General features: G+C 52.3%; 1 protein-coding gene across 2 annotated transcripts in view; it reads right to left on the reverse strand.

Moving 5' to 3' along the window:
* Nucleotides 1-14,646, reverse strand: part of STK32C (serine/threonine kinase 32C) — an 87,013-nt gene extending 72,367 nt beyond the window's left edge. For both annotated transcript variants that reach the window (XM_074831591.1, XM_074831590.1), the window contains exon 1: nucleotides 14,479-14,646. In XM_074831591.1, the coding sequence (XP_074687692.1) occupies nucleotides 14,479-14,563 (85 nt within the window). In that variant the 5' untranslated portion in view covers nucleotides 14,564-14,646. The remainder of the gene's footprint in view (nucleotides 1-14,478) is intronic.
* Between the last annotated feature and the right edge of the window lie 2,292 nt (nucleotides 14,647-16,938).

The following is a 16,938-nucleotide window of genomic DNA, read 5'->3' on the forward strand; positions in this document are numbered from 1 at the left end:
TGTTTTTTAATCAAAAGAGGCTTTTACTACTTGCCACACCAGCAAACTCATGGTGGGACCTGAAAGACAGTCTTGTTCCTCCTGCTATGCTGCTGAGGCTGGTAATGACTATCAGACACTGGGAAAATAAACCAAAAAAAGTCGTTCATGCACTGGCCAGAGCAGTCTGTGTGCTCTGCTATCGCAGCAGTGACTCCGCAGGGTGAAGAGCACAGAGCCCTTGGCTTTTACCCGAAGGTGAGCAGACACAACTCGGCAGTAGCTCAGCTAACAGATACACTTCTAGCACTGCTGCTCATCTGGGGGTGTGTAAGAAGCATTTCATCTGCAGGAGCCGCAACGGAGGATACACTTAAAAATGAAATGCAGCTTTCTTGCTTTTTAGCACATGTAACTCCAGTACTGCTGCATTCACCGCAATTACAGCATGTAAGGGTGGTCTCTGCTACAGCATTTCCTTCCACTCAGGTACCATAAAGAAAATGGAAAAGAAGAACAAAACTTCATGAAAAAGGGCTGGAGTCGTCAGCGATACTAATTTCTTGGCGACTGGATGGGTTAGCACCATGGAAATACGGTTGCTGTCTGGTCTGGGGTTGGGGTTTTTTTAACACACGCATATTAATGAACATGCTGGCATCGACCATTAGTTTCTCCGTGGCTCAGGAGCAGACCGGCTGCGCTCTGCTGCACAGGAAGGGTCACCTGGGCCCGGCACCCCTCACCCCACAGCAGCGGGTGCCGCGCAGCCCCCACCGGTGTCTGTGGCCCTTCGGAGCCCGTCACCACCATGACGCCCTCACGGCACCGCAGGAGCTGCCTCAGCAGGCAGCTTCAAAAGAGAGCATGCACTGAACTACAACAACAGAAACCATTTTCTTCTTCAACAGGCAACAGGCAGGCAAATACGTATATATATTTCAAAAGCTAACAAGTCCTTTCCTTACATTGTGATGTGAGCGGTGTGCGCTATCTGCATGTGTGTACATCACACTCGGAGCTAATTCATACATTCCCAGTCGAGATAGCTTTCCCCGCGACAGCCCTGTCAACACAGCGCTGATGACTTGAAAACAAACTCTGGATTTTCCTCCCAAGAGCAGCCACCGGTGGGGTTTGCGCTGCACGCGTGGCTCCAGGACGCTATTTTAGGCGCACGGTCCTATCTTTGTCCCGGAGGCTCACGAGCAGCAGACGCGCTCCCAAAATACTTTCCTCTGGGATCAACGGACGCACGGCTCATCGGAGCTGCCACGGCATTTTAGTGCCTGCGGGAACCACTGCTACTCAACTGACCTACCCACACGTTTCTGACAAACACAGCTGGAGAGGGGACAGGCACCCTGTGCCAGCAGTACCCAGGGTTCAGAAGGGAACCCAACCATCCCGAGCAGGCTGCTGCACTGAGGCCATGGCGAGCCCGGCAGCTCCGGGGCTGGCGAACACCAGCAACCGGGCAGGACCCAGCGCGCTCCCGAGGCCAGGGGGGTCAGTCTCCCTGCCACCGCCCGTGGTCTGTCACGTTGAGCAAGGCATCTCACGCAGCTGTTGCAATGGGAGGGGCTCTTTTTGGCAAAGAAGGAAAAATGAGGACCAAGACAGTGTAAACGAGCGGTTATTATCAGTGCTTGCAATGCAGATAAATCTGGAAAGGCAAAAAAGAGCCACAAGAGATTCATGAACACCTGAAGATCTTTTTGCTGGGGTAGGCTTGACCCAGGTAGGAGCAGCGATCCCCTCTGGTGCTCCCTGAAGTCAACATCAAATCTGTTCTTTATTTCAGAGATGCCAGAACAGATTCCCTGGGCGGACAGACCACACTGACACATCCGCATGCCGAGCATCGTGGGGACTGAGCCTGCCCAGCCAGTACCCGCACGAGCGCGGGATGGATGACCATAACCACTCAGGATTCATTTTGGCTCAACAACAGGAGAGCAGACCCAAATTTGCAGACAGTAGGGATGCCAAACACAATTCTTCACCAGGTTTAACTTCTCTGGGGAAAGCAAACATCCTATTTCTGAGATAAGAAATTCTCTTGAACACTGTTACATACCAATTCACTCTGGAAAGACAACATCTCCTGAAAAGGGCTTTAAACACAAGAAAGAGGGAAGCTTTCTCTCTTGCTGAAGCAGGCAGTGCAGAGGGCATCACCCTCCCCTCTGGCTGTGGCATAGCGGGGTACCCCAGGGACCATCATGGGGTACAGCTGCCACCCTGTTACACACTGCAGCGGTGTGTGCACGGGGAGCAGAGACGACCCTCATGAGAGTCCCCCTTCTCTCACGGCAGCTCGGGGCGCTGATACCCCAGCATGGAGGGTGTGCGGGGCCCTTGCACATCCCCCCCACTCTGCCTTCGTTCCGCGTCCCACCACCAGCACCCGACACTGCCAGGGCCGCCCATCTTGCTTTACCCCTGGGAATAAACCCCTGTGCAGCCTCCGTGAGAGAGTAAGAGCAGAGCCGGCAATGGAAAACTCCCACCTCAGTGCAGGGAGGAGGAGGAGGAGGAGGAGGACAGAGGCCTGCCCAGGAGAGGAGGGGGTGAGGCAGGGGTACCTTTGGAGATGCCGAACTAAGTGCATAGAGCAATCCAAACCAAAGCCAGAGGAAACACTAACTAAAATTACTTCCAAAGCAGTACTGAGGGGCAATCAGCGACTGAATTTTCTGTTGATGTTACTCAACATTTTGATAAACAGAAGCAATTTGTTCTAGTTAAACCTGTTATTTTTTAAACAATTTCACACATTGATCTTTATATCAGAAAGCCATGTAGAAAAATATACAACATGCTGAAAATATTCATTAATCAATCCCTGAGTTCGCCTCGTCGCAACTGTGCTTGTTTTGACACCTGCTTGCGGTTTTCCTGCTGTGGCATTTAACATGCAATAAAAACCTACAGAACAAAACGAACAGTGATGGCAAGTGCCCCCAGCACCGTGCGCTCGCCCTGTACTGCACGTACCACCCCGGAGCTGACGACAGAGCTTTTTTGCTGTCTCTGGTTTTTAAGGAGTTACCAAGGGACTATCACAAATCCCCGATACGCTGGCGTCCTGGCAGTAACTGACAACTTCAGGCAGCTTCCAGGTTGCCAGAGGGTCTAACGCATGAATTAGCCACAGCTGGGAGACAGCGAGCTGGGGCCGGCTGGGACGTCCGAGCTGAGCAGTGCAGTGCTGCTGCCAGCACCCCGACATGAGCGTCTCTTTGCCCATCAGCTCCACCCAGAACTCCTGCCTGTGTCGTCTGGACAGCTCTGCCTAAGCCTCAGCACTCTCCAGTTACTCCAGAAATCCCAATCCAGAGCCAACAGGCAGTACTGGCCTTGGGGGCAGGCCAAGCATACCCGCACACTGTGAGAGAAAGCCCAAGTCAATGCCTGCTCAGCAGCTCCCTGGCGCTGCCCACCGCGTGCTGCTTTATCTGCAGCTCTTCCCACAACACGGGTTCATCCCCTCAACAGGCATCATTTGCCATTTGGGGAACTCGAAGTGTTGTGTGAGCTCATAGCAACAGCTCAAGCCCACGCTGACTTTCCTGCTAGTGTTTATTACTGGTTAAAGGTGCAATGATGTATGAAAGCAAATGAAAACACGCCAAGGTCAGACCCAGGAGGCACTCGAATCGCTGAGCTCCGGACACTGCCAGAGCAATGGGCCAGCCTGCCTGAGCAAGGGCGATGGGGGAGGCTCCCAGCCCTTACGGGACACGCGACTGGCACCGGCTGGAGAGGTTACATTTCATCCCCCACCCCCAAGGTCCTGCCAAGCTGCCTTCTGAGCCAGAGGAGCCACTGATCGATGGCACTTCAGAGTTTCAAGCAAATCTAGAATCAGGCTTGAATATGAAATTATGGGGACTGCTTGAAAGTGTATGAATTATTCATGTGATTACAACATGCAACATTGAGCCTTTAAAGTGCAAATTATTTGGGGCTAGGCTTTAGCCTTACTTTCTGTAAAGCATAAAGCACGTTTTCCTACAGTGCAAACAATCCAAGCCTAATGTGTATCATTTTCTGCTTCCTACTTTCTGGTCTTGCCTGACAGTTCCCACTAGGAGTGGGGAACCAGTAAAATATAAAGCAAATGTGCAGTATATAGCTTTCTAGTGGATTATATGACATTTGTTTTACAAGGTACTTCAGCATGCTACATAGCACAGTTTTAAAAAAGGTCTTTCAGAGAGAAGTAATATCCTTCTGACAGCAAAAACACACTGAGTCATAGAGGTAATGTTGTGTCCAGCCAACACCAGCAGCAGCGACGGCCAGAGGAGATTTACCTGCTGACGGTCTGACACGGGAGGTGGCCGAGCCTCCACAGCTAGCAGGAGGGAGGGCTGCAGCGGGCACAGTCTGCTGAAATAGTGCAGGAATGGTACTGGCAATAAAAAGCTATTTGCGAGGAACAGAAGAATGCGTTTCATCCAACATCCTGAGCTGTGTACACGTACTGTGCCACTCATGCAGTCAGTGGAAAACAGATTTGGAAGGATCTTAACTGACCCTGACGGTCCTGGATGATTAACTGACATGTACTGCTGGGGACTTTCCAATTATATAATTTACTCCATTTTTTGGATAATTGTGATTAACATTCATTGCAGCCTGCACATCGTAAGCATTTTACCTAAACCTCATGGAGAACTGCTTGCTCAGAGGAGGAACCTGAGCTTCTGTCCAAGACAAGCCCCTTCCTTCTGACCTCTGCCAGTGTACCCAGGCATTAGAACTAAGAACACGTCGGAATTTGTCAAGTGACCATAAAAGGGGACCTAAGCAAGTACCTCTCCACGTGCCCTTACACTGAATATCATGCCTATAAGCCAACAACATTAAATGCCAATGCTAGGAAGTGTCTTGGCTGTTAAATTCCTAAATACCACAATAGTTTCTTTTCAATGGAAGTTTCTTTCCAGTTACTACTGAGTTTCCCTGTTCCCTTCCTTTTTTCCTGCCCTGGGTATCCGTTGCCACCAGGTAATCCCTCTACATTCACACGACATAAACCATACGCCAGCATTTTAACCAGTGATGCCAACTTCTATTTAGTTGTGGATTTTGTTTGGGTTGTTTGTTTGCTGGAGGGTAGGGGTGGGTTTTGGTCAGGGAGTTAACCTGAAATGAAGGAAGAAAGAAAGAAAGATTCTCTTCTGAGCAAAGAGCTGTATTTTCTCTTGTACAGCCAATGCAGGAACGGAAGAGCCCCAGCAGTGTGCATGGACAGTGCCATGCTTTCACATCTTGACTCTTACCCTCACCGCTCTGCTTCAGAGCTACGCAGTGCGCTTTCTCCAGCGCTCCAAAACACTGCAACCACCATATTACCCATAGAAATATAAAAGATCACTTATATCTTTAGATAGCTAGGCCGTAATGAAGTGAAAACCTTGGACAATAAAGGTAATTTTCCATGTTGGATCAGCCTTTTGCAGGGTAGCCTGCAAGTTCCACAGAGCACCATCAGGCTCAGAAGCCCACCAGCTCTTTGCTGGTGCCACTAGAATCAAACAAATGTATTTTAGGGGATAATAAATGAAAATTATCAGCTTCCAGAACTGTCAGCTGAGCTGTAAATACATTATACTGCTGTTTAATTTAATTACACAGCCTGGCTAACCATCAGCCTATAAGGATTTGGTGTGCCCAGTGGAATTTGGAACATCCTTCAGTGCCTGCATCTCTTCCCAGGTATTGGAAAAGACCCCGAACAACAGACTCGATGTAAATTAGCACATCAACATTCACACACTGTCATATCTCACTGCTTAGCAGTATCAGAGCCGTCTGTTCCCACACATCCTAACCACTTTTAATTTTCCATAACTGTCACCTAAAGCAATTTAATTCCTGAAGAACAGTGGGAGAGGGAAAGAGGACACTGACATTTATCTTCTCTTGCTAGGAGAAGCTAAGCCGCTGGCGAGCTCTCCCGCCTCTTTCCTTGGGGAGATAAATGCCAAAGCAGAGGTCAGCCACCGCCGCTCTCCCCGCGGCACAGCTACCCCGCGCTGGTGCACGTCGCCTCTCGGATTCACCCACCACCCGCCGGCCCTCTGTCACAGCCACCGCACACCACGTTCCTTCTCTACAACTTGTGGCCGCAGCACACAACAGGAAGTTATTATTCATGATTAATGTAGGTGCCTTGTTACAGGATTCCAGGATAAGGTGGTAGAAACCGCCCATTAACAAAAACCGCAGCTATGAAACCCTGCACTGACTGCTGCACGACAGAGCCTTTGAAACTGCGGCTGGAGAGCGGGTCCATGGAGACGAACGGGAAAAGTAGTAGCTGCTTTTACACCTCTTGGGCTGTCCATGAGCAACGGGCTCAGCAAGGTCCCCTGCCCAAGCACATCCAGACCAGCCACGCTCACGGAGGCTCAGGAGTGACCACAGTCAGCGCAAAGCCCAAGTCCTGACCCGGGGACAGAGGAACACGCCTGCAACATCTCTGTTCTGCGCAAACGTTACCCACCACACTCGATTTCAGGCATTCTCACAAGAAATAAAGCGGCATTTGAAAGGAAACATGCATTATCCCCTACCTGCGCGGACCTGTGAGCATGCACCACGCTACACAGCGCTCCTCCAGCCGCTGCACGACATGCGGGTGAGACCAGAACCTGCGGCAGCATTTCAACCTGCTGACCACCCCCGAGCCCCAGACTCGTACAAGAAAAGCACCAAACTGCAAAAAGAGCAACTTTTTCCATTTCTGGGAGGGTTTTACTTGCGAAGGGACCCACGCGGACATTCTGCCAGCCACAGCACAAGATGATCTTGCGAGCACCCTCCCAGCCGGGCACTGTCGCTGAGGGCTCTCGGGGCCAACAGCTGCTGGTGCTGGTGCCTACAGGTGACCTGGCACCATCAGCTCCATTTCCATGGAGTTGTACCCTAGAAAGCAGAGCCGCAGGCATCGGTGGGAACACCAGCGAAGCTGGGCAGGTCACCACGCCAGCACCGGGCACGTGGTCAGGAAGGTATTCGGATGCCTACAAGCGTGTTCCTGCATGTTATTCTAAATTCCCGGAGAGCCCATTTCAAACCCACTGTGACAACTCTGGCCATTACAGAATAGACCAAGTGTTAATTTAGTTTAACATTTTACTTCAACTGTACTTCCCATAACTTTTTCTTGATTGCCCTTTACCCTCCCTACCAGTCAAGTGTGCCATGAATTGCAGTTGGGTTTGTTAATTTTTTCTTATTATTTTCATGCCAACAGCCCCCGCTGCCCTCAGGGTTTGTTTTACCCCCATCTCCTCTCTTCAGACCTCCCATAGACACAGGACCCCCCCCCCGAAGCCTCACAGGACCTTTCCTCCCCCACCTCCAGAAGGCGCTGGGGGTGATGCTACAGTAGGAAGGACGTGAAATGCCCATCCAGCGCCGCTTGGCATGGAGGGGCAGGCTGTGCTGGGCGGCTCCAGACTCCAGTGCTCAGGGTCTGGCGGCTGGGGAGGAGGAGGAGGAGGAGAGTCCCACGGGACCTGGTCCACCTGAAGGGCACAAGGACACTAGCGGTGCTCAAACAGCCCCCCCCCGGAGACCCCCCACCTGAGAGCATCGCTGTTGCCAGCGGAGCACACTGCAGCCCCGCTCCCCAGAGCCAGATGCCTGCCTCAGGGCCGGGTTCAGATTTGGAGAAATGACGCTTGAGGCAGCCTCAGCCAGGTCTGGTGCGTGTGCTGGACCGCCACAAAACACAAAAGTAGGAAAATGTGCATCTTGCTGATGTTATCACTGTGCTGGCCAGCGGGCATCGCCTCAACGTGCGCCCTGGGAGGGGGAACGGGAGCTGCCCCGGGCGGGAAGGGGCCAAGCGAGGGGAGGGCAGGGGAGCAGGAGCGTGCACAGCCCCACACAGCCCGGGCGGTGATTTGGCCCCATCGGCACCTCTGTGAACCGTGAACTTGTAAACTGGGAAATGGCAAAGGAAACATGAAAACACTGCGAGGGTTTGAAAGAACAAGATGTATAACGAAACACTGGAAACGTGAAATTTCCAGTGGTTACTCATACTGTGTTCTATGAAAGGCAGTTTAGTTTTGTAAATAGTTGTAAATAAGAAGACTTAAATATTATGGTCTTAAGCCAACACAAGTGAAAGATAAAGCACGGTCTTAGGTGAGCAATAGCAACGCTTTTCCATAACTGCAATTTTCAGTGTTCAAAGGGAGACATTTTGTTCCCCTTCACCAGCACAATCCAGAATGGTTCTTCTTCAGATTTCTTTCAGCACTACTGAGAAGAGACCATGGCCCTCAGTGTGGAGAGTGACAGCAAAGTTATTAATTATTTCTGAAGGAGAAAGAGGTCCAGTCACCCAAATGTTGTACGTGTTACCACACACTTTCACGACTTGCAATTGCCAAGTTCTCTGGATTTAATCTATTTCTGCGTTACACCACACACTGAAAAGTGTCACGCACGGAAAAGTTTTCAATCCTTAGAGTGACCAGGGAGCATCGGCTCTGCTGGGGAGGCTGGGGGCAGCGAGCATGTGGCGAGAGCTTGTCTCTGGGCAAAGCACACACAAAAAGCCACGGATCCGGGGGAAGCAAGATTTAAAGCAAAAACAAAGCACCGCTGACAATACTAAACACAGCTTTTCTGACACCTCCTTGTAATTCCCACTCCCTCCTCCCCCCACTTACTTACTTAGCTACCACTTTGACAATACAGAAAGGCTTTTTTCTCTTGTTTTTAAATAACAGGGAAAGGCATCTGTGCTCCCAACCCACAGCCACATAAGAATCAGGCTATGAAAAAAGTTTGCCTTGCAATCTCATCAGTGATTAGTAAGTAATTTGCAGAGCATGGAAGCTTAACACATCTGTATCTGACCCTAAATAAACAGGATTTGGGATTTTATGACTGTCTTCCTGGGCATCAGTCCATAGTTTTCCAATCAAAAGGGCAACGTTTCATGCCCAGGGGTGGAAGCCCCTGCCCAGCCGAGGTGATGAAGCTGGGCAGAAGCAGCAGCGGGTGCCTGGCAGTGAGAGGAGCTGGAGCAGGGACGATGCTGCAGGGCAGCCCCAGCCCCCAGGGCCAAGGGCACCCAGTCAGGCCACGCTGGCTGCCCCGCGGAAACACAGCACGGGGTTTATGACACTTATCACCTCAGCAGAGGGAGAGAAACTTCCCCTGGCCGCTGAGTGAGGGCCACAGGGTCCCTTCTCCTGGCAGCACAGCGCGATGTCCCCAGACCCAGGGCAAGCCTGGCCGGAGGGGTTTGGGGGGGGGACACATGACGAGGCCAGGCTTCGCTCCCCGTCCTCTCCACACCTCTGTCACTCCAGCAGCATGCCCCTGCTCCCCTGAAGGTCCCAATGTCTGGAACAAACGCTTACAGGGGAGAATCCCGACCTGAAAAACTAACACCTAGCGCTGTGGAGAGCATCGGACAGCTTGCTCCCATCAGATTGGGAAATCAGGAGTAAAAGGAGGAATGGAAACAGCTTGCCAATCTGCGATGGCTGAACTCTTGACTTGAAAGTGATGTAAGATGACGATGAGACATAGGTCTGAGAGTCCTCCCTGAAGCTGGAGGCACCCAGCAGCACTGGCTGCAGGATGCCAGGTTGGAGCGAGAGGCAGGTTTGGCACCGGCACCCACAGTTCTCTCTCTGCACATCAAACAGCTCCACGAATGAAGCGCTCCAGTTTTCACTCACCAGATCACCAGGGTGAGGCCGGAGGGATGCACACTCTGCCGCGTGTGTAACCCTGCAGCCTGCCAACTCATGGTTTGAAATTAAAATGGGATTATTTTAAGCACGTTCCCCCAGGTTTTGCAGCTTCTCGCCCGTTTCCATGGGGACGGGCGCTGTGCCGCGCAGCTGCCTAGGCTCTCCAGCCTCCCGCCGTCCCCGCGAGGATGAGGCTGGCGGGGAGGCAGAGCAGGGATCGTCCCTCCCGCGCTGCTTGGGCTCCAGGACCCCCCAGGCCCAGCACGTCCCTAAAGCTGGAGCACTTTCAGCAAACTGCACAGCCAGGAAAGCATCATCGAGACGTGTAACAGTTTTCTTGTTTTACCGCAGAAACACATTCTTACAGAATAGTATTTCTCAGCTTAGAAACTTGCAGCAGCTCTTTTATAAGTTTTAGACCCATGTCTACCAACACGCACAGGCCACAGGAGACCAACCTGGCCAGCATATCCTCCTGAAGGCTGCCACCTGCCCTTGCAGTGTCTTTGCTCCCCCAAACTCCAGCCTGGTGCCTCCCTGAGCCAAAGACTTTCAACCAGAGATTGCTCCCAGAGAGGGGAAACAAAACCACCCACAGCCATTTCACCTGACCCAAAGAGCAACCCTGAGTACACACTTCTGCAAGTCAGACTGGTTTATTGGACGAGCTGTACCTGTGGGCTGTAAAACTGGGAACTTGTTTTTGAAAGATGATTTTGATGCAAGTAGGATAACCCCAGCAGACTGCACTTGACCCCCTTACAAAAAGCCCCCTTCACTCTGGCAGAGTCAAATAAGGCATGGATAAAGAAGTCATCGAGACAAACATCATGATGAAAGTAACTGGGCTGCAGCATGAAAACCTTGTAAATCAGCTGGAAATCTAATTTGGTGTCAGGAAAGAAGCAGAAAGCCCTCGACCACTCACCTCGGTGTAAGCGAAGGAAGGAACAGCTCAGCAGAAAGCAGCAGATGGCTTTACATATTCTCATGTATATTTACATACACTTTTTTAGTAAACCACTTTGATTCAGGAGAAGCCACAACCAAAATGCACTCTTAAAATTCCTCTTTAGATATAACCGCATATAACGATACATCATGCTGTGTTTTTCCCCCTCTCTCACAGAACACAACTGTGAGCAACGCTAATAGCACCGAGTGTAAGAGTGCCTTGTATTTCCTATTACTCAGCCCTGTTTCCCAAGTCCTAGCAACTCTGCTAAACGGTTTTTAAATGTTTATATTTAAATATATGTTTAAGTAAAATGTATTTTTAAATATGAAACATTCCCGTTGGCTCCACAATGATGGGTTTCCCCCCACTTAGTATAAAAATAAAATTTAAAAAAAAAGAAGGGAGTGTCAATAGAACTCGCTTGGCCATTTCCCAGAATGGCAACAGAAAATACTTTCTGCCCACATGAAAACAAGCCTTGCGGCGGCCGTGCCGAGCCCCTCCAGTGTCCCATACCCTGCCATGGAGAGCCGGTGCCTCACAGCGGGCAGGGAGGCAGCCAGCACCTGGACCAGGTCTTCCTCTGTGCTGGTGAACAAATTCACTGACCAAGCAAGAAGCTTTTCAAAGGTTCTTATGAGTATAAATAAGAAACCCTAAAAAGCCCTTACAGAAAAAGGCCTGTTTTTCCTGGTGGATGGTGATAACGATAAATCTACCAGCCCATGAGGATCCACGCCAGCTTACTGAGGTCACCTTACTCCAGAACACTGTAACTCTGGAAGTGCCCAACCTTGCAGCCCTTCTGTTCCTTTGCCTTACATCCTTCTTCCCACCTTCTTATATTTTTTCTCCCACTTTTTTTTTCTTCCTCTCCCCCATTCATTAACTTTCTCTGTTCAGAAACAACGTACCACACCAAAAACTACCTGTCAAAAAGGCACCGCCAGGCAGCAGCTCTAGCTGGACAGGCTGGCGTTTGCACCCAGCTGATGCCTGTGCAGCACCTACCCCACGCACCAAGTTTTCTGTGTAAACGGTCCCAGTCAAAGTCGATGCTCGCAAAGCAAGGGGAACCAATCTCTCACATACCAGTGCCTTCTAGAAGCATGCACAAAACCCCCAGACACTCTCCTTCCCAAGTCAGCTTCTCTATTAGCGGAATCCCAACTCTGAAATGCTCATAAATATTTCAAAGGTTGTATGTGCAAACATGAAACAGCCAGCTGTGTGCGCAGGAGCAAGCACGGTACCAAAAGGGTGTTGGAAAGATACGCTGTCCCCCTGCTGCAGATCAGGTGAAACCCAAAGGGCCTGTCACACCTGGGTCCACAGAGAAGTTACCTGAGCTGGGGGAAGCTGGGGGCAGGGGACAGCACAGCACCCCTGGACGGGCACGAGGAGGGAGCAGGACAATCCACACACAGCTCCACACCGCCCGCCCCGGGATGGGGAACCAGCCAGCACCACACACAGGCTGCACCCCAGGCTTGATCCCAGCTGGAGCAACGAGTTCAGTCCCAGCATTAACAAAAATGATGCTGAAAAAAACAGAGAGGGTTGAGAGAAGATCCATGGGACAGATCCAGGAATACAAGGTTTAGCCTCGGAGTCATGGACTCCGAGTGCTCAATCCACACATCCCAGTGACGAGGACGCCGGGCGGCTGCAGTCCCAGCCTGCCGCTGCACGGAGACAAGGGCATGACAACAGGAACTCCTCCAGTTTATCAAGGTGAGAGCCAACAGCAGGACACTGGGGTTGGCCAGCCGCAGACGGGAGAGAAAGGACAATTTCTGTGAGGTTAACAGTGGATAATCCTCCAGGGCCAGGCATTTTGCACTGAGAGCAAACGCGTTACTGCCCACCCCCAGGAAACCCCACCACGCTCCGGCTCAGCCACACCGCTTTGACTTGAGGCAGTAATTCCGTAAAGTCTTGAAACCAGTCCCAAAAACTCAGGCATCTTGCCTCAAACATCTACCCATTCGGAGTTTGATTTATCTGAGGGTAAATACTGGGCCTTGTGTTACTGCTCCCTCGAATAAATGTTAACTTCTATTTATATACACCCCATCATAATTAAAAGGGATTAACCATTGGATTTAGACAGTCTTGTACATCCATCACTGGGAACCACTTATGGATGAAATTTCATAGACTAACCTATCTTCTTCTTTTTTGATTTATTTCACCTTAAATTATCATCACTAGTAATTCTTCCACATTATGTCAAACACAAAACCAAAGTATCAACTGGCTTCTTTATCTAAGGAAGTTATTGGGATGTCTTAAGAGATCTCCATAGCAACCATGCCGTGCCAGTAAATAGGAGTTCACCAGAACAACACTGTAATTGCTCTGAGCACACGCTAACAAGCAATGATGAAAAATTAGGCAATATTAGGAAAGTAATGTCCTAATAAGTCTCTGCTATTGCAAAAGCGCTGCTTGGAAATATGTTATCAGGTATTTGTCAGCAGTCATTCACCTGCAAAGCCCAGTTTCCCTGTATTGGCTGTACACAGGCTCAGTTCAGAATGAAATGCTTTCGGAACTAGGTAGCAGAGCCTCCAACTGAAGCGTTTTTACTTTGGCCCACTTGCTGTTCCTGCTGACCCACCGCATCCAAGGTGAAACACGTTTTCCACTTTCGGCACAAAATTCTGGTGAAGCCCACTGGAGCCGCACGCCCCCAGCAGCCACCCGGACCCAGTTTCACATACACCATGATCGGAGAGCGACGGGGCAGGCGGGGCGGGTTCTGCAGTTCCTTCCAACAGCAAATTCGTTGTGTGTTTGTCACACCCCAGCACAGCCCGCGGGCAGCGAGGGGTCACCCTAACCGCTGTTTCCTCTACACTTCTGCAATAAGAGAGGCAAGGGTTAACAGTTCAATGTTATACTCCGAATTGCGAATAAATACTTGGTGATATCGACCAGCTCCTTCTCCAGTGAAAGTTTCCCCGATTTAACGCTCCTCCAGCTGTCAGAAGCAGCACAGCCAGTCTGGGGTTTGATCGCCCTTGCCGAGGGGATGCCGGCAAACCAGAACATCCTCACGCCTCGAAGACTCAAATGAACCTATGTATCTCGCTCCAAGTTTATCTAGTGCAAAATTCCAGCACCCCAAGCGCCCTGTGGGTTTTGGCCAGCACTCGGCCGACGCCCCAGGGCCAGTGCTGGACCGCGGGGCTGCCCTGGCCACCCCGACCCCTCCCGAGCCTTCCTCCACCCGCTGCCAAAGTCTCCTTCCTCCGCTCCTCTGAAATCTCACCCTGCACCTGAGAAGTCTGAGGTATTTCATGCTGTATTTCTACCAAAAAACCCTCACATTTGGGGAGAAAAAACCCCAAGCGGCGTTTTCCAGTGACAAGTAGTTTTTGGAAGTTTGGTGGCCAGCTGTGCTTGCTCCTTCCTTCCTAACGCCTGAGGCTGCTGTGCCCACACGGGAGCTCCATCGCCGAACTGTCCCCTCGCTGCCCGCTCCTCCGCTACCCGTTATTTTAACGACGGCCGCCCCGTTTCTGCCGGGCTGCCCGCCGGGCCGGGGGCTCCGCGGGGGGCAACACCCGGCCGGTAAACCCGCACCGGGGGCTCAACCCCGCCGGGACGGGACGGGACGGGACGGGACGCGCCGAGAGGAGCGGAGCGGAGCGGGGCTCAACAGGTATGGGGCAGGGAAAGGGAGCCTGGGGCAGGGAAAAAGGGAGCCCGGGGCAGGGAAAAAGGGAGCCCGGGGCAGGGAAAAAGGGAGCCCGGGGAAGGGCAGAGCGGGGCATCCCGGCCCGCACTCACCGTCCTCCCGCTCGTCGAAGACGGGTCTCTTGGAGGAGGAGGCGCTGGCTCCCATCCTCTTCTTCCACTTGCTCCAGTGAAACATCGGGGCGAGGCGGATGGCATGCCCTGCGCGCCGCTCCCCGCCGGCCCGGCGGCTCCCGCGGGCGGGACCAGGCGCTGCGACCCGTCGCCAGCCGCCAGCCCCCGCCGCCGCCTCCCTCACCCGCCCCGCGCCCCGGCGCCGCCCGCCCGCATGGCAGCGCCCGCCGCCGCCTCCCGACCTCCTGCCCGCGGCGGCTGCCGCAGCGCGGCGCGGCGGAGCGGAGCCGAGCGGGGCGGAGCGGGGCCGGGCCGGGCCGGGCGGAGCCGAGGGCGGGGGGCGGATGAGGGAGGCGGGAGGCGGGAGGCGGGAGGCGGGAGGCGGGGGGCGGGGGGCGGGGGCCGGATCGGGCCGGGCCTCCCTCAGAGCAGCGCCCCCCGGCGGCGGCGGCAGCGCAGCGGCACCGCCTCGAGGCCCGGCCCGCCCTGAGGCCCGGCCCGGCCCCGCTCCCCGCCGCGCCCCCCCCAGCTCCCCCTGGATGGGCGGGCAGCGGCCCCGGCGCCCCCCGCTCGGGCCGCTCCGGTGCCGGGCGCTCTCTCGCGCCGTTTCATGATTTCTAAGCTCGTCCCCGGCTGCCGCAGCGGTGTGAAAGGCGGTCGGGCCGCCCTTCGGCCGAGGCGCTCGCCAGCGTCCCGCCGCTCTGTGTGAGAGCGCGAACGGCTCGTCTGAAATGGGCCACTAGTTCTCGCTGGTGACTTTTAACCTTATCAGCGTGGAGACAGACCCACTGATTTTTATCCAACTGTTCCAACAAAGGGTTTGATTTAGATTAGCGGGGCGCTGGAAAGCCAACAGACAGAGATAGCAGAGCGCTTCAGGAGCTCCCTCGCTGTGGAGTTGGGGACTGCGCTGTGACTGACCATGTTACACGGGAAGTTCCGAAACAGAAGAAAAACAAACCTGAGGTTGGGAATTTAGGCCTGAAATGATGGTTCTCACCGATTGCCGCAACACAGGAAGCCAAACAAACACTAGAAGAATAACAAGTGCCCGAATCCCCCTCTTTTCCCCAGGTAGAAGTTGAGCCCCGACAGAGGCGCAGTGAGATCCCTGGGTTCCTTCAGCGTATGTCGAAGGACGTGACCGGGGCTCGAGCAGGGCCAGAGGAGGCCACGAAGATGCTCGGGAGGCTGGAGCACCCCCCTGTGAGGACAGGCTGAGAGAGTTGGGGGGTTCAGCTGGAGAAGAGAAGGCTCCGGGGAGACCTTAGAGTGGCCTCCCAGGACTGAAAGGGGGCTTGTAAGAAAGATGGGGACAGACAATAGGGCCTGTAGCCATAGGATGAGGGGTAACGGTTTTAAACTGACAGAGGGGAGATTTAGATGAGATCTAAGGCAGAAATTCTTCCCTGTGAGGGTGGGGAGTCCCTGGCACAGGTTGCCCAGAGAAGCTGTGGCTGCCCCCTCCCTGGAAGGGTTCAAGGCCAGGTTGGACGGGGCTTTGGGCAACCTGGGCTAGTGGAAGGTGTCCCTGCCCGGGGCAGGGGGTTGGAACTAGACTATTTTTAAGGCCCCTTCCAACGCAAACCATTCTGTGATTCTGTGATCTCTATTTTCCTCCATAAACTACTGGGCCTGTGACTTTACTTTCAGGTAATCAGGACAAAAGTGTGTCCCAGGGCCACCGTGGCAAACAGCCTGCCAGCACAGGAATAGCACGGGATGCAACTGTGCCATTCTGCTGCATGAACTGCTAACGCATACGGAGGGCGAGCTCTGACGAGGAGCCTTATGCTGAGTTTTTGTTCTGTGCAGCACTACGTCATGGAAAAGCCGCATTGCCTAAATAATCAGTGTTTGTATCTCACTAGCTCTAGAGAGTTCCTGCTCTTTTGTCAGTGATAAAACCAGGGACTGCTGCAGAGCTCCTCAGTAAAAGAATTCATTCCAAGTCACTACAGACTTTGCTGAGCTGTAACATGCTCATGACACCGTTTTTTATGGCTTGTTGAACTGAAATGTCTTATGGAATGTCTAATTAAATGTGTTTCTCAGAAATAACTTATAATGTTAGCAGACCACATCAGAAATGTCAAGGCGAGTGACAGCTCTTCAGCCGTTAGATGGTATCTGTTACACCATCAGTAAGTACTTTCATAATTTCTGAGATGCAGCTTCGTAAGTTTTAATTTAAGATTTATGCTGTTTCCTTTCAGAGCATGCTTTCAAATGGATATGTTAGTTATTGTACTCTTCACAGAAAATTTGCTAGGAGTTAGTCATTATTTAAAAGAGCCTGAAAGTTGTAAAATTATTACAATTGAAGGGTGTAATTTAAGAACAGTTTTCCAAAAGCAAAGAATAGTTCTTAAAGAATATTTCTTTGAGAAATTGGAAAGAATCCCTCTCAAATAAAAAGAGAGAACACTTTTATACAAG

The sequence above is a fragment of the Strix aluco genome, chromosome 7 (genome assembly GCF_031877795.1).
Source record: "Strix aluco isolate bStrAlu1 chromosome 7, bStrAlu1.hap1, whole genome shotgun sequence".
Lineage (NCBI taxonomy): Eukaryota > Metazoa > Chordata > Aves > Strigiformes > Strigidae > Strix > Strix aluco.